Source organism: Pristis pectinata, chromosome 17 (genome assembly GCF_009764475.1).
Source record: "Pristis pectinata isolate sPriPec2 chromosome 17, sPriPec2.1.pri, whole genome shotgun sequence".
Classification (NCBI taxonomy): Eukaryota; Metazoa; Chordata; class Chondrichthyes; order Rhinopristiformes; family Pristidae; genus Pristis; species Pristis pectinata.
The window spans coordinates 26768272-26791540 of record NC_067421.1 but is presented as its reverse complement, the minus strand read 5'-3'; the positions used below and the strand labels follow the sequence as shown (position 1 = coordinate 26791540).

Sequence of the window (23269 nt, the reverse complement as noted above, 5' to 3'; positions counted from 1 at the left end):
GGTTTTCCCTGTGGTGATGTTTGATTCAATTGATTTTGCTAGAAGGACAAGTCAGATACCTTGGTATATTTTCCTTTGAGTGGCCATTTGCTATGTAATTATGACGTGCCGTTTCCCATAGTAAAGAGAAAGGAGATAGGCAAAATAATTAGTAGAAGTAGAGGAGAGTTGATGAGAGAAAAAAATTCAGGGAACTCACTAGCTAATGGATGGGTGAAGGCTGAATCACCTCATCACAATGAAAAAGTACCTGGATGAACTCATTTCTAAATGGAATTAGGCCAGGTACCCATTCTCTGCTGACATCAACAGGATGGGTTGAATGCTCCCCTTCTTTACTGTAACTTTTTAATGATTTTATCTATATATTTACAAATTTGGGACCAAGTTCAGTTCATTCCAGAAGCACTGAACAATTGCTCAGGTGTTTGATGTCTTAAACCTCTTGCTGTAGTTTAGAAAGGGTGTCAACAAGACCGCCACGCAATAGTTCCCTGGGCTGCGCTCTCCACATGCAATCAGTCACCCAGTCCAAACATTTCTAGCCCCGTCTTTACCACAAAGACCAATGTAGAAATACTCAAAAATGTTAAAAGCCTTAGAAGGCGTTTCTCTTCAAGTGTCCATTCATATTTACGTTCATGCTTCCTTTTAAAAAAAAATGTAAGAGGCCATTTCAGCGCGAGTTTATGCTAGCTGACAGATCTATCCCATTTCCTGTAACCTGTTCACCCCATATTCCCATCAACTCCCCCCCAGATTCTATCTATTGGTTGCATTCACTTTGGCAGAGTCAGAAAAGGCATTCCTACAAATCGAAATTCCCTCTGCACATATTGAAAAACCACACCACAGACTCCAGATCAGATGCAACAAAACTGCATTCTTAATTCTCCCTTTATAAATAATTAATATTATTGAAATGTTAATTTCCCCCACGTTGTAGGCTGGTCAACTTCTGCTGGATGCAAGGACATCCAAGGTAGAGGTCAGGGAGTGTGGTTGGACATATTCACTTCAGTTGAACGTGACAGACACACTTCAGTTTGGACAGGAATGCATGATGTGGAGCCAGTGCCACTTCCAGTTCAGAATATCGAGGGGAAAAACAAATGGTAATTGTTTGTTCCTTACTACGATATGCCTATTCACAACGTATCATTTCGTAGATGACATGGATATGTTGTTGGAAACTCTATGTTGCTTAGAAGATTGTTGGGAGTAAGAAAAAATTGTAAATCACTTCCTCTCATCCTGACTATCTGATGGGACTTGTTGAAAAGTTTACACTTAGTGGGTCTGGGTTTTGGGTGCGTGTGTGTAAATTTGTGTCCAGCTTGTATGCAGCATGACAAATAGACCAATGCAGAATTTTGTGGATGCTAGAATCCTTAAGTTAAATAGAATACAGAGCATTCATGGGGAGAAAAACAGAGACAACATTTTAGCTTGATGACATTTTAGCTTGATGACATTTTATGAGAACTGGAAGAATAGACCTGGTTTTTCAAATGGCATGAACTTCCTCTTAGAGATTTGGATTACAGCGCAAAATGTGGGCATCAGTTCGAAGTCTCATGGACAACTAACATGCCTAACTGTGGTATCCTACCAATGATGGAATCAATAGCCAACACAAGAGGGGAGAAAAGCAAACTAGGAATGTGTAGAGAGTGGAACAAAGCCAACAATACTGGGGACATAAATAAGTTTTGAATCACTCTAGAAGTTGACAAAGAAATATTTGTTCAATCATTGTAAATCACCTGATTTTTCCTTTCACAACAACTCTGAATTGTTCACGTTTAAAACAGTCAACTTGCCTTCAGTGTTTATCAATACATTTCAATTGATTGTCAAAAGAAAAATGGAGAGATCTATGGAATAATATTAAAAAATTTAATATAAAGTTCCATTAGGACTGTTAGTCAGCCATAAATTTTACAATACACTGTAAATCAATTCTCCAACTGAAATTCCATACCATTAGCAAAACAAATGCAGCAGTTCCCAATTCTCAAATACCAGGAATATATTAAAAACATACTATTTTGGTAACTTCCATAGCTCTTCTTGTGGTCACCATTTTCAAGGTTTCTGTTCCCTGCATTTATTGGGGGGCGGGGGGGTGGTGGGGGGTGGGCGCGGGCGCGTGTGGTTTGGGAAAAGAGTGGAGGAGGAGAGAGTGTTTAATATTCTCCTAGGTGTCATGAACAGCGAACCACAGAATTTCAACCTGATATCAACACAAGAAATGCTATTAATATTCAGCATATCAAACTGAGTATTTCCAATGTTTTCTGTTCTATTCAAGATTTCTGGCATCTGCAGCTTCTTTGCTTTTGTACACGTTATCCTCCAGTGATTTAACATTATTTGTTCCACTTGCTTTCAGTGATTCGCCACCATATCTTGACATATTGCTTGCCAAGTTTAGCAACCAGTGGCAATTATTCATACTGGAGAATGATTGTCTCTCAAGGAAAATTAACCTGTGGGTCTAAGGAAGGCTAAGAAGAGGATATGGGATTGGCAGACTCTGCTGCAACTTGATAAATTTCCAAGTGGAATAGTTTGGGCACAGACCATTGACAGCACACTGCCATTCCTATTGTTCTCTCTTCTGTTGCATGGTTTCAGTAACCTGAGATCATTGCCACAAACTTCTATTCCTTAGAGGCTATTCCTGGCAATGGTCTCTTGAGTCAGTGTCACCAATTCCTTCCAACATTACCTTAAGCATCTTTCTTTAAAAAAAACAATTCTTCTTTGCCCCTCTTCCTTTTTCATGGACAGTTTCTTAAACATAATCCACATTAACTTTCTTTCACCATTGTTCTGCCCATCTGCAGATTTTAATCCAAGTTTGCCTGCTGTCAGGCTTCACTTTCCAGTTACAGCTCCCTGTTATTCAGCATCATCTGCACCCTCTCCCAGTGTACAGTCAGTTTTGGATCATGCTGTTGATAGAAATTGGAGAGATCTTTGTTTGGAGTTTGAATATCACAGTTTTTCAGTTGCCTGCAAATTGTTTTTAGTAAAACAATTTTGATTTTTTAGTAAAACAAGCTATGATGTGGTGGTCATTACGGAAACTTGGATGGCTCAGGGACTGGAAGTGGTTGCTTCAAGTGCTGGGTTTTAGATGTTTCAGAAAGGACAGGGAGGGAGGCAAAAGAGGTGGGGGAGTGGCACTGTTGATCAGAGAGAGTGTCATGGCTGCGGAAAAGGTGGACATCGTGGAGAGACTGTCTACGGAGTCTCTGTGGGTGAAGGTTAGGAACAGGAAGGGGTCAATAACTTTACTGGGTGTTTTTTTTAAAAATAGGCTGCCCAATAGTAACAGGGATATTGAGGAGCAGATAGGGAAGCAGATCCTAGAAAGGTGTGATAATAACAGAGTTGTTGTGCTGGGAGATTTTAATTTCCCAAACATCGATTGGCATCTCCAGACAGTGAGGGGTTTAGATGCGGTGGAGTTTGTTAAGTGTGTTCAGGAAGGATTCTTGATGCAATATATAGATAGGCCCACAAGAGGAGAGGCTGGGCTTGATTTGGTATTGGGAAATGTACCTGGTCAGGTGTCAGATATCTCAGTGGGTGAACATTTTGGTGATAGTGATCATAATTCTATCTCCTTTACGTTAGCACTGGAGAGAGATAGGAACAGACAGACTACAAAAGCATTTACTTGGAGTAAAGGGAATTATGAGGCTCTCAGGCAGGAAATTGGAAGATTAAATTGGGAACAGATGTTCTTAGGGAAAAGTACGGAAGAAATGTGGCAAATATTCAGGGGATATTTGTGTGGAGTTCTGCATAGGCATGTTCCAATGAGACAGGCAGTCACAAGAGGATACAGGAACCGTGGTGTACAAAGGCTATAATAAATCTAGTCAAAAGGAAAAGAGAAGCTTACAAAAGGTACAGAGAGCTAGGTAATGTTAGAGATATGGAGTATAAGGCTAATAGGAAGGAGCTGAAGGAGGAGATTAGGAGAGCCAGAAGGGGACATGAGAAGGCCTTGGCAGGCAGGATTAAGGAAAACCCCAAGGCATTCTACAAGTATGTGAAGAGCAAGAGGATAAGATGCGAAATAGAGCCTATCAAGTGCAGCAGTGGGAAGGTGCGTATGGATCCAGAAGAAATAGCAGAGGTACTTCATGAATACTTTACGTCAGTATTCACTACGGAAAACGATCTGGGGGATTGTAGTGGGGACTTGCAGCAGGCTGAAAAGTTTTAGCATGTAGATATTAGGAAAGAGGAGGTGCTGAAACTTTTGGAAAGCATCGTTGGATAAGTTGCCGGGACCGGATGAGATGTATCCCAGGCTGCTGTGGGAGGCGAGGGAAGAGATTGCGGAGCCTCTGATGATGATCTTTGCTTCGTCGATGGAGACGGGAGAGGTTCCGGAAGATTGGAGGGTTGCAGATGTTGTTCTCTTATTCAAGGGAGGGAGTAGGGATAGCCCAGGGAATTATAGACCAATGAGTCTTACCTCAATGGTTGGTAAGCTAATGGAGAAGATCATGAGGGGCAGGATTTATGAACATTTGGAGAGGTATAATATGATTAGGAAGAGTCAGCATGGCTTTGTCAAGGGGAGGTCCTGCCTTACCAGCCTGATTGAATTTTTTGAAGATGTGACTAAACACATCAATCAAGGGAGAGCAGTAGATGTAGTGTATATGGATTTCAGCAAAGCATTTGATAAGGTACCCCATGCAAGGCTTATTGAGAAAGTAAGGAGGCATGGGATCCAAGGGGACATTGCAGTGTGGATCCAGAACTGGCTGGTCCACAGAAAGCAAAGAGTGGTTGTTGAAGGGTCGTATTCTGCGTGGAGGTCGGTGACCAGTGGTGTACCTCAGGGATCTGTACTGAGACCCTTGCTCTTTGTGATTTTTATAAATGACCTGGATGAGGAAGTGGAGGGGTGGGTTAGTAAGTTTGCAGATGACACAAAGGTTGGGGGTGTTGTGGATAGTTTGGAGGGCTGTCAGAGGTTACAGAGGGACATAGATAGGATGCAAAGTTGGGCTGAGAAGTGACAGATGCAGTTCAACCCAGATAAGTGTGAAGTGGTTCGTTTTGGTAGGTCAAATATGATGGCAGAATATAGTCTTAATGGTAGGACTCTTGGCAGTGTAGTGGATCAGAGGGATCTTGGGGTCAGAGTCCATCGAACACTCAAAGCGGCTGCACAGGTTGACTCTGTGGTTAAGGCGGCATATGGTGTATTGTCCTTCATCAATCGGGGAATTGAATTTAGGAGCCAAGGGGTATTGTTGCAGCTATATAGGTCCCTGGTCAGACCCCACGGAGTACTGTGCTCAGTACTCACTACAGGAAGGATGTGGAAGCCATAGAAAGGGTGCAGAGGAGATTTACTAGGATGCTGCCTGGAATGGGGAGCATGCCTTATGAAAGCAGGTTGAGGGAACTCGGCCTTTTCTCCTTGGAGCGACGAAGGATGAGGGGGGACCTGATAGAGGTATACAAGATGATGAGAGGTATTGATAGGGTAGAGTCAGAGGCTTTTCCCCAGGGCTGAAATGGTGGCCACAAGAGGACATAGGTTTAAGATGCTGGGGAGTAGGTATAGAGGAGATGTCAGGGGTAAGTTTTTTTTTTTACTCAGAGAGTGGTGAGTGCGTGGAATGGCTGCCGGCAGTGGTGGTGGAGGCGGATACGATAGGGTCTTTTAAGAGACTGTTGGATAGGTACATGGAGCTGAGTAAAATAGAGGGCTATGGGTAAGCCTAGTAATTTTTAGGGTAGGGACATGTTTGGCACAGCTTCGTGGGCTGAAGGGCCTGAATTGTGCTGTCGGTTTTTTTCTATGTTTCTAAAACCACAAGGAATGGTAAAATTGAATTAAGTGTGGCTTTCCTTTTGTCAAAAATCAAAATTTAATGAAGAGTTGGGGGATGAAAAAGAAATCACCCGATGTTATTAGATTTTCCACATGCACTGTTCGCTCCATGGAGGGTTCCTTGCATTCTCTTAATATATTTATATATCTTGTGCTCGTTTCTTTTCATCAGCCCTGTACTGTAAGAGTTCTCAACCATTTCTTCCAGTCCATTTGCTCCCTTGTGGGCAAGAGCAGGAGGATCATTGTCTCACCAGAGGGACTTGGTTATACTTGTTCTAAAGTCTATTGACTGTTACAGAGACATCTCCAGTCATTGAATGATGATATAGGTGAAAATGCTTTGTTTCATCTCCTTTAGTCAAAACAATTAATCTGCAGCAATAACTTGCATGTATATAGCACAGTAAAATATTCCAAGGGACTTCAAAGGATTCTGATAAAGTTCAACATGGGGGACATTAAAACTCAGTCAAAGAGACATGGTGAAAGGACATTTTAATGAGAGTGGTAAAGAGCCAGCAAGGTTTACACTGCATAGTCAGTGTCCCAGTGATCAGTTTGGTGCAGAGATCCCTGCACTAACTGTACTTTTACTCCACCATATTAAGCATCAGATTGGCAGGTCACTCATTGTACACAATTGCCACTTCTCAGTAACAGTGAATACTGCAAAGCTGGATGTAGATGGCTGCATACAAGAGATGGACAATCCAGTACTGCTCTGTTTGCACCCAAAGTTCTACCTGAGCCTGCAGCAATGAGCGGTTCTCATCCAAGATTCTGGTAAAATAGCTTCTGATGAGCCACAGCTTGAAGAATTATTCAAGCAGGAGAGAGGGTGAAAAAGATGTATGAAAATTGAACAGTCTGGCTGCATACAATACCAAGAGAACTTATTCCACAATTAGGAGACCTTTGTAAGCATTTGATATTTGAAGTAAAATGTGTAACATTATATAAATTCCTAAGTCACAAGAGCAGGTTGGCTTGCAAGTGAAAAAATAGTGGAAGTTATTGTAATTTTTCTTGTTCAGGATGGCAGCCTGCAGTGTCCCACTTGCAAGGCTATCTATGGTGAGAAAACTGGAACACAGCCGCCTGGGAAGATGGAATATCACGTGATCCCACACTCACTGCCTGGTTACCCCGAATTCAAAACAATTCGCATTGTGTACGACATCCCAGCAGGACTACAGGTGAATGCTTTTAACTGTTTCATACCTCAAGATTCCTTGTGTAACTATCAGTTTTATTTTAAATTTACAACTATAGTATATAAAGACTAAATTTTGGTTTCACCTGAGAAAGTTTCCACAGGCTATATATTGCTTTGGTACAAGTGGCTATACATACCCATTCCCCACAATTAGAACAAAAATGGGAGAGAATGTACAACAAAACACACAAAAGTTTCAGCCACTGGTTCTCCTCCTACATATTCAGAACCACTGAGGACAGTGTAGTCCAGCCAGGTGAATGAACAATGAGATGCTGGAGAAACTCAGCAGGCCAGGCAGCATCTGTGGAGAAAAGCAGGCAGTCAACGTTTTGGGTCAGGACCCTTCTTCAGGACTAAAGATAGGAAAAGGGGAAGCCCAATATATTTGGTGGGGTGGGGGTTGGGGGGTGGGGGGTGGAAAACAGAGCAATGATAGATGGACAAAAGAGGGGAGGTGGGGTGGGCAAAAGTTAGTAATAGGTAGATGCAGGCAAGAGATAGTGATAGGCTGGTGCAGAGGAGGAGGGGACAGCAGATCCACCAGGGGATGGGTCACAAGTTGGAGGCAGGTGCCCCATTTGTGGTGGTGGGGGGAAAAGAGGGGAGGAGAGAAAATAAAAATGGGTGCGCAGAAGAGAGAGAGAGGCTAGGAGAGGGAAAAAAAAAGAGGCAGGGTGGTGGGGGGAGCTGGCGGTGGTGGTGGTTTACGTTTCAGTGGGAGAATTCAGTGTTCGTGCTGTTAGACGTTAAGGTCCAAGACGGAAAATGTTCCTTCAGTTTGCGTTTGGACTTCTGGCAGTGGAGGACGAGGACTGACATATCAGCAATAGTGTGGGAGGGGGAGTTGAAGTGACTGGCAACAGGGAGATGCAGATCGTGGTTATGGATGGAGTGCAGGTTTTCTGCGAAACGGTCACCTAGTCTGCATTTGGTCTCACCAATGTAGAGGAGGCCACACTTGGAGCACTGAATGCAGTAGATGATATTAAGGGAGGTGCAGGTAAATCTGTCTCACCTGAAAGGACTGTTTGGGTCCCTGGATGGAGGTGACGTAGGGGCAGATGTTGCACCTACGGCGGGGCAGTGGAAAGTCGCTGGGGTGAGAGCGGGATGGGTGGGGGGTTGGGAAGAGTGAACTAGGGAGTCACGAAGAGTGAACTAGGGAGTCACAGAGAGAGCAGTCCCTGCGAAAGGCAGTAAGGGGTGGGGAGGGGAAGGTATGCTTGGTGGTGGGGTCCCGTTGGAGATGGCAAAGTGGCAGAGAATGATGTATTGCATACGTAGGCTGGTGGGATGAAATGCGAGGACAAGGGGGACCCTATCCCTGTTGGGTCTGGGAGGGGTGGGGGTGAGAGCTGAGATGCAGAAAATGGCAGAGATGCAGGTGCGAGCTCTCTCAACCATAGTTTGGGGGGTGGGAGGGGGTGGGGAAATGCCACGTTTAGTAGACATCTCAGATGTCCTGGAGTGAAGAGCCTCACCATGGGAGCAGATGCAGCAGAGGCAGAGAAATTGAGCATGTGGAGACAGTAGGTCTGCCGGGACAGTCCTTCTTGTTGATTTTGGGGAGAAGATAGAAGCAGGCAGTCCTAGGTTGCAGGACTATCATATTGGTAGCTGGTGGTTTGGGGGGGGGGGGGGGGGGGGGTGGATGTTGTTTGCTGAAGAAGAATCTCCTGAGATGATGAGGTCTGTGATAGTGCAGGACATAATGTCCTGGTGGTCCTCAGTGAGGTCATAGTTCAGGGGTAAGTAGGTATCAGAGTTGGCATCTATACAGCAGACTACCACAGCACCACCTTTGTCAGCTGGTTTGATGACTACGTCAGGGTTTGTGTGGAGAGCAGAGTGATCAGAAGGGGCAAGGGGAGCAGAAAATCAAGATGGCTGATGTTGTGCCAACAGTGGCCGTGAATAGGTCCAGGGAAGGTAACAGGCCCAGTGGGGAGTCCAGGTAGAAGAAGAGGGCTGGAGGCGGGGAGAACGAGTCATTGGGAGGGGGACTTGTTTTCTTCCATTTAGATCCAGCATCTGCAGTCCTTTGTTTCTCTAGTAGTCCAGTGAGGGTGGTGAGAGTGCAGAAAATAAGTCATTCGCAACCTCCGTTAAAAGCTTTACAGAGCCTGATTGTAAAGCTGCATCGGCTGAAAAAACATCATGTTTTTAGAAAGATTTACAATCCTCAATTACAGTGAAAACTTGTTTTGCATATCATCCATGCAGATCATTTCATTGCAACAGTGCATTGAGGTAGTACAAGGGAAAGCAATAACAGAATGCAGAATAAAGTGTTACAGTTACCGAAAAGTACAGTGCAGGTAGACAGTGTGTGTGCAAGCCATAACAAGGTAGATTGTGAGGTCAAGAATACTACACATTTTGAGTTAAGCCACTTTAAGGGTTAATAGTGATGATATTGAGGCAACAGGTTGTTCCAGGAATGGCAAAGGAAACGATCTAACAATAATGGAGGATTTTTGGAAGTGAGAATTCTGGCAGCTATGTCAAAGGCAGGTTCATGTCTGAAATCAGAGGGCCAAGAAGATGAATTTGAGCATCAGACTGGTCCGGAAATTGGGAAGGAGGGGGGAAAAGTCATTGAATGATGCATAGACATCATGAAGAAAAAAGCAACTAAGGATTTCGTAAGCACGAGGAAATCCACAAAACTCAGAATGATACAATTAAAGTGATTTTATAACCACACACTTCTGAATTTTAGTGCTCTCTTCTAGTGGACAAGACTCAGTGGGCAATGTGGCACGTAAAAACTACCTCAGTTGCTCCATTATTGCATGAAATCATGATTCACTTGTCAATCCAGTTTCCTTTATCATTCTTTTTAATTATGCAAAAGGGTGTTGAACACCCCAACCAAGGGAAGAAGTTCACTGCCAGAGGCTTTCCACGGCATTGCTACCTGCCTGATAACGAGAAAGGCCGCAAGGTAAGTGGAATGTTTCTGTTAGCATTACCAAAGACTCAAATCATCCCAGTGAATTGAATTTGAAATGTAGAATAGCAACCAGTACTTTATACATCACCAAGATCATTGAACTAAGTTCTTGCCTGCCTGTGGATGCAAGAGTCCTTGGAATCACAGAACAGTCACAACACAGGAGGACTTAAGGTCCACATTGCTGGCAGCCCTAAAATGAACTAATCAGTCAAATCCCACCATTCAGCACCAAGTTCACAGCCCTGCAAGTACATACCCAGGGTCCCAAAAGCAAGTTCTGATCCCTTTGTACCAGAGTCTGGGAATGTTAAAAATTGTACATCAGACAGGGCTACATTAATCAAGGCAGAAAGGGCAAACCTTCTTTTCACTTGAACTTAAAAGTTCCTGATTGGAGAACTTTATAAAAACAAAAGAGTAAAAAAACAGAACAGTGCAAACCTCAACAGTAAATCTAAGTTTATGTGGTCAATTTCTGCAATGAAGGAGTTGTCATATGAAGAATGATTGAGCAGGTTTGGATCTATACTTATTGGTTTACCAGGAATGAGAGATGATCTTATTGAAACATACAGAAGTCAGTGCATTGCCAATAGGTGGTATACAAATTATTCTCACTGTAAGATACTATAAAATGTACATCAATTGTCATGATCAGCAACCCTGGTTGATGAGATCACTTGCATCATAGCTCAGAACATTGAGCTCAATACCCCAAGTAATCCAAGGACCGAGTCCAGCTTGCAAAGCTCTAGTCATGTTCTACTTGGCATTTATAGGATTAAATATGTAATACATGCTGATAAGGGTACATAAGTAGCTGATAAATTTACTAGTACATGCATAAAAAAATGCACTTAGGAATTGCTGGTCCAGTCTTCCCCATGAAGAAAAACACCATGATGCTGGAGGAACTCAGCAGGCCAGGCAGCATCTGTGGAGAAAAACAGGTCTCACCAATGTAGAGGAGGAGGAGGAGAGACCAAACACAGATTAGGTGACCATTTCGCAGAATACCTGCACTCTGTCCGTAACCACGATCTGCATCTCCCTGTTGCCAGTCACTTCAACTCCCCCTCCCACACTATAACTGATATGTCAGTCCTCGGCCTCCTCCATCCCCAGGAGGATTCCAAGCGCGAACTGGAGGAACAGCTCGTTTTCCATCTTGGAACCTTGCAGCCTAATGGCATGAACATTGAACGCTCCCACTATAAGTAATCCCCACAACCCCCCCCCCCCCACACACACACACACCTCCCCCAGCCATGCCTCTTCTTCCCTTTCCTAACCTCTCTCTGTTCTACCTGCCTTTTCTTCCCCCTCATGTTACCTTTGACCAATCCCCCAGTGGATCTGCTCTCCCCTCCTCCCCTGCACCTGCCTATCACTATTCTCCTACCTGCATCTACCTATCACCACCTTGTGCCCACTCCACCTCCCCTCTTTTGTCCACCTATCACTGCTCTGCTTTTCCCTCCTATATATTAGGCTTCCTCTTTTCCTGTCTTCAGTCCTGATGAAGGGTCCTGACCCGAAACGTTGACCGCCTGCTTTTCTCCACGGATGCTGCCTGGCCTGCTGAGTTCCTCCAGCATCATCATGCTTTTCATCGAGATTCCAGCATCTGCAGTCCTTTGTTTCTCCAGTCTTTCTCATGACGTATGCCCCTGGGGAAAATTGGTATTCTTCTTCGTGTAGAACTTGGAGGGTCCCAGTCCAAGTACCGTCTCACTCTTGAATGTATAATTGTCGTTTTCTAGATTCTGAAGCTCTTGATTGTGGCATGGGATCGCAGGCTGATATTCACCATTGGAACATCCAACACCACTGGTGAAACGGATACAGTAGTGTGGAATGAAATCCATCACAAAACAGAGTTTGGATCAAATTTAACCGGACATGGCTATCCAGATCCCAACTATTTGGAAAACGTGCTGGCAGAATTATCTGCCCAAGGGGTCATGGAGGACTCCATAAAGGACTGAGGAGGAGATTAGAAGAAGCAGCCAATAAGGACGTTGGCCACTGAAGACTACACCCTGTAAAGTACATTACTAGGGTTCAAATATGCTTTGCTTTACTGCCTTGGCCACTACTTTGTTAACTCCAGTTCGGGCTAGTTAAAAGCAGACTGCATCAGCCTGATTCAGTTTATTGGTGGCAAGTTACAGTGACATACTGTGCAAGTCTGCATCTGTTATTCCTCATGGAAAGACCCATACAATATTAATAATTAGGGGCAGGTAAATCAAGAAAAAAAGAGAGGGCTGTCGAGTTGACAGTTGCTTGCACTGGTCATTCCTTAAAATGAAAACAGAAATGTTTTCCATTTGGTTGAATTGTATACAGTGCACCTCCTGCAGTGTTGCAGCTAACTGTGCACATAGAGGCAAAAATACTAAGCACGCCTGGTTAGTTGTAGGAACGCTGGCATCAGTCAACATGTCGCTTTCTAGAGGTCACAAGCAGTTATGTAAAACATGCAGTATTTTCATAAATAAGGTGTGCACATCTCTCAGGGATGTCAGTCTTTTTGCTTGGATGTGTCACTGTAAATGGTGTACAGTGGACAGGAGGAGGAGGAAAGGAGCTTTGCATGTGAAAACTGTATGGCTTTAAAAAGTGCCCATTTTATCTTACTTTAATCACAAGGACAGCAACACCATGGAGCGTTTTAAAAAGTTTTGACAAAGGTAGTTTAAATTTAAAGACACTGCTTATTAAAGTGTTATTCAGAAATAACTAAGGGCTTGTTCTGTGTTAAAGGTCTGTCTCGTTACTCCATTAGTCCAGCTAAGTATTAGTGTCCTGGTGGCCCATGCTGCATGTCAGTAACAAGGAATACATACGTCCTCAGATGAGGCTGTTTATTTAAAGTTAACTTTTCTATCTATAGATGTTGCTATACTTCATAGCGAAATATGTCAGTGTCTTAACCGAATCATTTATGTCTACTGTGTTCGAGACTCTTTATTCTATGAGTTTGGCAGTGAATGCATCTGAAGCCAAGTAGTAGTTACTTTTTCCTTTTGATTTTTTTCCCCCCTGAATATGGATATTTCCAGTTTTAATTTCATAAAATGACTCCCACATTCTTAATGAAACTCAGTATACTTAGCTGTCAGATTACGTGAGAGGATTACTTCACTGGGGGAGTCCTGGGGTGCTGTATTTTCTTAAAAAGAGGATTTCAAATACACAACAGTTATACATCCAGCCCAGGGACAGAAACTGAATAATATTCCTGCCAAAAACAGTCACTGGCTCAGTAAATGAATGTCAACTGACATTTGCGTTGGGCTGTTCTGTCAAAGGGAAACTACATGGGATGGAATGTTGCAAAGCTATGAACAGTTTACAAAATGATGATAGCTATAGAAATATTCAATATTATCCTGACAACTGCTGTCAAATCCATTATGTTCATAGTCATTACTGGTAAAAGTGATGTTCAACAAACGCTGTTTCTGCAAATTACGTTCTGGTTGCTGACTTGTATGACGTTCAACTTAATGAGATTTATTGCCAAAAAAAATTGAAGAGGAAATAAATGTTGTTGGAGGAGGATAGTGACGGTTCCTTTAGGTTTTGTTGAGGGGTTGTTATTCAAAGATGAACAAAGTGTACTCAGTAGTCTAAGTGTTTGAAAGATGTGGGGTATGATGGCAATCTCTCCTGCTTTATAGGACAAATTTGGGAAAGAAGTTAATTGAATTTTTTTTAAAAAGTAAACATTTAAACAAAACTGGGGAACACTGGATTCTGAGTAGAGATGTGAAAACTGTCTCAGCAAAACATGCTAAACTTGAGACTAAACTTTAAGAATTTTTTTTAAATATAAAGGGCTGTTCATGTACATTATCAATGGGAAAAGTGATACAATACAGGAATAGAAAAAATGGAACACTATCTGCCTCATAGCAACAGTCTGTCCACTGGAGAATGGTATCCTGATAAACATATTCTATTCTAATGGCTCTTGCAGTCAAAATCCAAGTCTCAACCCAAGAACTGCCATAGAAAAGCACCAGAAGACCAGCAAATGTAACATGTTTGATATCACAGAACACGTGTTAAATTTTAAAGTGTTGGCGGCAGAACCTATTCTAAATTTGCCAATGCATATTCTGGCAGCATTGGAGTCAGCGGCACCCATAGGGCTACTGGCAAAAAGTGTAGATTCTGAAACAAATTCATTTTTATATAGAAATAAACATTAACAAAGCATGTGTAAATAGTGTATTGATGTGATGTGTTTCAAACAGTGTAGGGGACAGCATCTATTATAATGGCCTAGGCAAGTTCAATTTGTATAATTGTGCTGGTCCCCATGCTACTGGAAAGTGCAAGGTAATTTCATTAACTCTCATTTGGAAAGTTGAATATAATCATAGTTATTTTAGGAACTTATGTCTGAAGATGTTAATGCAGAAGATGACAGATCATTAATTTTATAATTGTATTTGCATAACAAACTGAACTCAACTCAAATCATCAAAGGGCTTATTACCAAGCTGGCAGTATCACTTCTACAGAGCTGATGAACAAGCTGCAGATTTAAATTCTGCTTTCTGTATCTGCAAGGACCTGGTGAGAATTTTATTAAAGGAAAATGTTCTTTAAAAAAGGGTCAGATTAGTGAAATCAGCCATGGTAATAAATATGCTAAAAATTTAAAATCACCATTCTTGATATATAGAAGTCCACTGGAATCAGGAATAGATTCAAATTAAAATTGTATTAAGCAATTAATTGAATTTCATTTGTGTTAACAAGAACTTCACTGGAGTTACCAATTTCATTGATAGAATTTACAGCCCAATTTCCTACACCTAATGTACATGGGAGTGAAGAGGAGACCACGTAATGTTGACCATTTTGCAGATATAAATAAAAAACATTACATGTTTAAGTAGTATGTTATGCACAGGATTATTAACATATTGGGATATTAAAGACAAGTACTGATGATAGTTTGATTCATACCTTGATAATGATGAGAACAAATCAATTTGTGTGTTAAGTGAATAAGCAACTTTGCCAAGATAGAATTTGAAGCTCAAATTCCAGCTCACCACAATATTGCACTTGAATAATTATTAAATTCCCCCACCCAGGATAGCACTTTGTATTGACCATTGGTCTAAAACAGCAATTAAGGAGTGGAAAAGAAGCTCCATTAAGCTTACTTTGAAAGTAAATGCCCCATAGCATGGCCCTTCCTAATTAAGTGAAGTCCTCAGTAATCCTCAGGTCCTTTTGCCCAAGACATGTTTCAGACAAAATTTGCCAGAGATAACATTGCTTTGAAAATAGGAAGAAGGGCAAGATAAGTAGTAACATTAAATATCCGACAAATCATTGTTGGATGCAGCTGGTATATCAAAATACAATTGAAAAATAAGGTCCAGTGTGATTACAAACTGGGAGCATTAACCCAAGTCATCGGATATGAAACTCAAAGGATGCAGTTCAACACTGATTTTACATGCTGTTAATTACTTCAGTAAATGAAAATCAAGCAGGGTGCAAAACCAGAGTTCTACCTGATCTTGCCAGTTTTCCAATGGCTAGGGCAAGATTGCAATTGGTCCCTACAACATGTGGTCTCAGAAAATATCTATGATGGACAAGAATGTTTAAGCTAATCTTCTCAATAACAGATTCATTTTAACCTCATATTTTAGAAGTGTTCTAGAAGTGTGGAAATAGAGAGGAAGCCACGACAGAAAGTGGTCTTGAAAAGCTAACCATTTCAAAATAGCTTCACGTAGATCATATTAAAGTGAAGAACAAATGTGCATTGAACACAAACTTAGAGTTTTTGCTATTGGAGTATATGTCGGTAATAACTCCGGATTGTTAGATGGGACTTGTACTCTGAAGAACCACTTCAGATGTTAGACCTCCTGCACAACTCCCGTTTCTGCTGTTTTCTTGCTAGGAAACAAGAAAAACAGGCAGCCTGATCCAATGCCATTGCAGCTAAGCACTGATGTGGTTACAGTTAGCGCTGCATACACGTGTTTATTCCGTGTTACTATTGTTAATGGCAATGGGAGTTCCAGGGTGTTCCCATAACAAAGCAGATACTTCTTTTAAATCAGTTTGGCACAAACTCCTTCTGAGGAGGGAACTTCACTTTACAAAATGCAGATATGACTTGCTGCTTTGAGACCAACTGTTGTCAGAGCTGGTTGTATGGCACGGCCAGTTTTCCATTAGCAACACAACAAACTCAATGAACACTTGAATGTGATTATTGTGCAATTCATTTTCATTTCACATGACAAAATAAGCACCTCCATTCAACCCAAACTTGCAAAGCCATGTTCTGTGGATTCACTGAATCACAATTCCTACAATACAGTTACCTAGAGAGATCTGGATAGAACCATATCGCAAGCTTAAAATATTTTTTTTTACTGGAATAAATGCAACTTCTGGCCATCATGTGAACAATGAGATTAACTATCACACTGTAGCAGAAGCCATTATGGAATCATATATATCCCAAAGTAGCAATGGTTCAAATGGGGCTGACCATATATCTTGGGTTCCAAATATGAATTGCCATAAACAAAACCATGTTAAAGTGGATAAATCAACAAGTTTGCAATTTTAATACCTCAAAATGATAGAGCAATGGGTACAGCGAGCATTGTCCTATTAGATGACTTAATAAATTTTACTGGATTTAAAAGATCAATATCTGTTTTAACATTAAACTTGGCCAATTTGCACTTAGGGTTTATCGCCACAATCAGGTTAACATAAAACCACAAATCATAAAATGCATCATATTGAAAAAGAATGAAGTCTGTAAATACTTGTGTCCTATTCCAGTTTTAAGGAGAGATTGCCTTGGGGGAAATGTGATGCGATACATTTCATGCAGTCTGGTTCTCTGGACAGTGTCGATGTAGATTCTGATATTGCAAAATGCTAGAGGGATCACAAGAACTGTCATCCATAACTAGGTCTTGTGTTGTTATTTACTCACCAGCATATCCTGAATTTATGTAACGAACTCATGTAATATGTATAAACTATTGGATTTGCCTGTAACTGTTAGTACTAAATAATGAATAAACTTTATTTGGAGGATAGCTTTTTACTTTTGCTGGCACTTTTATTCACAAACATTTCAACCACAATTTCACCACTGTAGAAATTTCTATTCTATAATTAAAATTTCACTGGTTCCCTAGGATTTCCTGGATGATGAATCATTTCACAACAGCAGCTGAGCAAATCAAGTCATTTTCTGTCGCCCAAGGCCAAAATATTGATACCATTGAGTAATACACAAAGCTAATCATTTTACAGGATTTACCTGACCTAGTTGTTTAAAATTTCTACAGATTTTACTTAGAGATGACTGGCTACATTTTGATTCAAATGGGTTGAAAAATGATTTAGGCAGATACTGAAAACAAAATGCAGAGAGATGTGAATATGGCATCTTAATGATGCCGTTTGTATCCATATGTAAAAATTGAGAGAGAACAAGGTTGGAGAATCCTCAGTGCAGACAGTCCCCAGGTTACGACAGTGTTCCAGTCCTGAGAAATGTTCCTACCCAGAATTTTTTTTTCAGTTGTAAATGAACATAGAGTGTGTGTGGGAGAGGATCACAGAAACAGCTGCGATGGGAGAGCGAGCAAACGCGGGAAGAGCGGCCACCAGCCGGCCTCACTGACTTGGTGAGCAAGTGAGTGAATGAGTCTGGTCAGCGCTCCCAGCTCTGCTTGGCTCCACTCAGCCCCAAATCGTTGAGGCTCGATGGGGAGAGAAGGCACACCGAACTGCCCCGTTCCCAGCCAGCAGAAGATGTCCACGGCCCTGCAGCAGCCAGCAAATCCATCCCCAGCTATCCCACTGGTGTCCCAAATACATGGGTGTCCACATCAGCCACTCATAACTTGGGGAGGGCCAGTTCATCTTCTGGCTATGGAAAATATTTCAAATTACTACCAGGCAATTTGAAATCAAAGGTGCATGTTTTAATTCGGATACATATAGAGATGACTAGAGGCAGAAAGTGAGACTGCATTCAAAAAGATTGATAAAATAAGGCTGGCAACATGAGATGCAAATTAATGTGCGTTATTCTTCAACAAGGCCTAGCACCAGAGTTGCATTTCTCTCTGGTGATGGGCACATTTAAACATTCAGAAGTGGCTGCTGGTAGGGTAGAGTCCACCCGAAACACAACACGGGTCACATTGTGGAACAGAAAGAGACAAGGCTTGCCACCGTCCTCGAAGAGGGGCGCTGACAATGTTTTATTAGGCTTAGATCTTCCTCGTCTTTCATCTAACATTGACACTAGATCTGTAGTGCTGAGAGGCATTCATCAAGGTGCTGGAGCAGCCAATCCAATTGAAGCAGTTTCATGTACAGAAAACCATCTAACTATGGGAGTAACATTTTGAATAACTTTTAACCATCTGAAAAATTACTGAAATAAGGCGTACAACACAAACAGGCCCTTCAGCCCACCATATTCATGCTGACCATCAAGTACCTATACTAATCCCATTTACCAGCATTTGGTAGGTAGCCTACAATACTTTGGCTCATCCAGATGCTTTTTGTTGTAAAGTACCTACCTCCACTACTGCCCTCTGGTCTTAGACACTTTGCCATGGGGAAAGGTTTCTTCCTATCTATGCCTCTCAGAATTTTGTGTATCTCTATCAGCATCCAGCCCCCTCCCTCAGCCTTTTCTGCTCCAAAGGAAAAGACCTCATGAAGTCATGCATCCCAAAAGCATCCTTCCTGGGATCTTTGGCCTTGGACCTCTTGTTCCTCAATACTCCATTTGCTCCATCCAGCTTCACCATTCATGATAAATGTCCTATCCTTATTTGACCACCCCCCCAAACAAAAAATTGTCTCACACTTATCAGGATCTGCCATGCCCTACCCATCTTACCAACTGATCAATATCATTCTGAGGCCCAAGACTACCCTCCTCACTATCAACAACACCAATTTTCATGTCATACCTCCTACATTCACATCTAGATTATTAACATAGAACAATTACAGCACAATTCAGGCCCTTCAGCCCACAAAGCTGTGCTGAACATGTCCCTACCCTAGAAATTACTAGGCTTACCCTAAGCCCTCTATTTTACTCAGCTCCATATCCCTATCTAACAGTCTCTTGAAAGACCCTATTGTATCAGCCTCCACCACCGTTTCCGGCAGCCCATTCCACGCACTCACCACTCTCTGAGTAAAAAAAACTTACCCCTGACATCTCCTCTATATCTACTCCCCAGCACCTATGTCCTCTTGTGGCCACCAATTCAGCCCTGGGAAAAGCCTCTGACTATCTACCCTATCAATACCTCTCATCATCTTATACACCTCTATCAGGTCCCCCCTCATCCTCCAAGGAGAAAAAGCCAAGTTCCCTCAGCCTGCTTTCATAAGGCATGCTCCGCATTCCAGGCAGCATCCTTGTAAATCTCCTCTGCACCCTATGGCTTCCACATCTTTCCTGTAGTGAGGCGACCAGAACTGAGCACAGTACTCCAAGTGGGGTCTGACCAGGGACCTACATAGCTGCAACAATACCTCACGGCTCCTAAATTCAATTCCCCGATTGAAGGACAATACACCATATGCCTTCTTAACCACAGAGTCAACCTGCGCAGCCGCTTTGAGCGTCCTATGGACTTGGACCCCAAGATCCCTCTGATCCTCCACACTGCCAAGAGTCCTACCATTAATACTATATTCTGCCAACATATTTGACCTACATATTGAACAAACAGCAAGGATCCCGGCACCAATCCCTGTGGTACACCACTAATCACAGGTTTCCAATCACAAAAGCAACCTAATTTTGGACCCAGTTTGAAATGGGGCAGGCATATTTGGTTAAAGCAGAAACAAACAACTGAAATGATGGAATTCTCAAGAGTAATGACCATTCACATTTAAAACATTTTCAGGGTCAGAGGAGTTGTTCAATGCTGATAATGATTTAGTAACCCATTAAAACTTAAGATGTATTCATTCAACAGGACTTGGCTTCTCCAGTTTTTTAAAAAAGCAAAATAGTCTGTTAAGATTATGAATATCATGTTAAATCACAGATACTGCACTTATTGTGTCTGCAAAATCTGCAACAATGCAGCCTGTGCAGGAGCAGGGATCACTAAAGTTTCCAGACTTCCGGAATCCACACACACACAGTTACCCACGGAGGTTTTACACAGTAAAGAGGCAATCATTCCCAGCTTTCCCATCAATTCCACCTGAAATTCCAAGCCAACCATATACACGCCCATTAAAAAATATAGAAAAATATTGTGACAGTAAATAACTACTGAAAAATACAAATTAATTTTTTGTTAAGTGTTGATTAATTCATATAAAGTTTCTTGCAAGCATTTAAAAATCAGTACAAGTCATTGACAAGACTAGATCAAAATCATTGGGAGGAATTTTGGGCTTATAAAACAACTACATATTGATTAAGTCAGCAGCAGAATATTCCAGGAAGTTTTAAGAGCTGAAAGCCAAGAAGATTGCATCATGCCTGAAAATGGATATTAAAGAAATGGTGTGAGATAGGTCTGCAATAATTTTTTTCAAGACGCCAGTCACTGATGAGGTGCGTGAGTCCAAGGTGTTATGCACAGTCCACCCAATGCAGCTTATGCAAGTAACTGGGTACAAAGACCTTTCTTAAGCAATCTGCTGCCATTGCAGAATGGAAATAGTGACAGAGGTGAGTTGGGCAAAGGACTGGAGGTGGGGACAGGAGAGAAGGGTGAGGGAGATGGAGCGAGGATCACGTAGACACGAGGAGAAGAACGCCGAGTTGAGAAAGTGTACTGAAGAGACAAACCAGGGAGGTGTGGTCCAACAACATAGAAAGGAGGGTGGTGTCAGTGGTACCTGAACAAAAATCTTATAGTAGCCATTCAGCTGGAAGAAGACGACAACCTTGACTCTGACTTCAGTCCAGATAAAATCATATCCATTGCACAACAAAGGCCTCAGTGCATTGGTTAAGACCAGCTTCAGCACTGTCCACATCCAACTTTCATTGCACAAAATAGCCATTTTTGTTTGTAAAAAACAAAAAGGGCTTTGCACAACACACAAAAACATTGCTTTCTGGAATTAAGGTCCAAGACTCTAACAAGCAAAGCCTGATAAAACTAGAAGTTATTTTGCAGAGCAATAGAATCACGGAAATGTATGGCACAAACAGAAGCCATTTGGGCTCTCATGTTAATACAGACTGAAATAAGAATAGCAATATAGTCTAATTCCACCTCACAACTCTCAAAACATTGCCCTGTAGGCCACACTGTTTCCAATGCTCAAAATATTTTTCTGAAAATGTGACAAAAGTTCCTTTCTCAACCAGCCTTTCAGACTGTGAGTTCCAAGTCATCACCATGCTTCAGGAGAAAATACTTCTTTTCCTCTTATAATCTGCCATCCATTACCTTAAATCTGTGTCCCCTAGTTATTGTTCTGAGGGAAAATGGGTGAACAGGAAGGACCCATCTTGGTCCTTATTTTATACATCTCAATTAAGTCTTCCCTCAGTCTCCTACATTCAAGTCAAATTGAGTTTATTATCATGTGCATTAGTACAGTGAAAACCTTGCTTGTAGCAGCACCACAGACACGTAGGCACAGACAACACACAGAAATATAAATACCATACAGTGAAAAAAATGGGCAAACATATTCTGAAATTAAATCATTTAAAAACTATTTTAAATAGTTAAAAAAAATAAAAGCAAACATTTAATTCAAGAAATGTAAATTAACATACACTTACCCTTGTCCATCATAACCGTTCTTCTCCATTCAGATGAATGGACTCAGCGTTCATGCTCCTGATCCAACCTGGTACAGTTCAGCAGTTGGATTCCCCATTAAGTGCTGAAAGCTGTGCATCCCCTTTGGAAGCTATGGGAATTCTCATGTTGGAGCCGAGCCAGAAAATTCACTGCAGAATTCAGGCAGGATGCTTGGGACTTCCATATTTGAATGGGATTTTCCAAATTGCACTCACCAGGGGTTAATACCAACCATTTAACACACTGGCACTATCCAACATGTTCCAGCCCATGCATTCCACCGTTGGTGGCCGTCTTCACTTGCCAAGGACTTAGGATTCAAAATTCCATCCTAAAACTTCTCCATCTTGCTGCCCCTCTTTTCTCCTTTAAGATACTTCTCAAAACCTACCCTTTAGACCAAACTTTTAGCTATATGCCCCAATATCTTATGTAGTTGGGTGTTAATTTTTGTTTGATAATACTCTTGTGAATTACCACAAGAAAGGCATAATGTAAATACAGATAGCTGTTGTTGCTTTTGCTTGCAGCATCATCCATTTCTGTTGGTTAACAAGCTGGTCAGTTGTGTAGCTTTCATGCACAACAAACATGCAATGCTCATTAGAAATATGTTGAACTGTTAATTACTATCCTGGGATTGGCTAGCCTCCTCAGTTGCAAACAAGCAGGTGTTTATAATGAGGTTATTAAAGGATCATTATGTTTAATTAAAAATCTTGTAACATCTTTGAAACAGGTACATTGGGGCATCTGAAAGAGTTCAGCAGTGCATTTCTGGAGAAGCTGGAGATTAATTTGCATTAATAATTACCTTTAGGATATCACAATATGCTCCTCTTCATTCAAATGTTCTAAGGTATGTCTTCTCAGTTATGGGTTTTGAATGAGGAAAATAAGGTAGCAAGAAACCAATAGATAACATTCAAATAAAAACCAGCCCATAGTGAGAGTTTCCCCTACTTGACATTGGTGTCATCAATAATGTTCAGTGGATTGTGGGTGTCACAGGTAAATTTAGTATTTATTGCCCATCTCCAATTGCCATTGAGAAGGTGGTGGTGACTTACCTTCCTGAACCACTGCAGTTCTGGTGAAGGTGCTTCCTCGGCACTTTTACTTCCAAGATTTAGGCTGGTAGACATCATGGGGTGGGGGGGGAATGGAGGGGGTATTTCTCCTGCCACCTAGAGGAAGAAGGGGTAGAGGTCATCATTTTGAGGGGCACCAAAATGTAATGAAGGCTCCAAATATGAATAAGCAAAAATTAAACTGCTGGAAGAACTCAGTAGGTCAAGCAACATCTGTGGAGGCAAAGACATGGTTGACGTTTTGGGTCAAGACCCTGCAACACGACTAGG

At 41.8% G+C, this 23269-nt stretch overlaps 1 protein-coding gene across 2 annotated transcripts in view; it reads left to right on the top strand.

Annotated features, from left to right (window-relative positions):
- The window catches only part of dtx1 (deltex 1, E3 ubiquitin ligase), a 229936-nt gene extending 212771 nt beyond the window's left edge, over positions 1-17165 (top strand). For both annotated transcript variants that reach the window (XM_052031978.1, XM_052031979.1), the window contains exons 7-9: positions 6916-7077; positions 9958-10047; positions 11823-17165. In XM_052031978.1, the coding sequence (XP_051887938.1) occupies positions 6916-7077; positions 9958-10047; positions 11823-12047 (477 nt within the window). In that variant the 3' untranslated portion in view covers positions 12048-17165. The remainder of the gene's footprint in view (positions 1-6915; positions 7078-9957; positions 10048-11822) is intronic.
- Positions 17166-23269: the final 6104 nt, after the last annotated feature.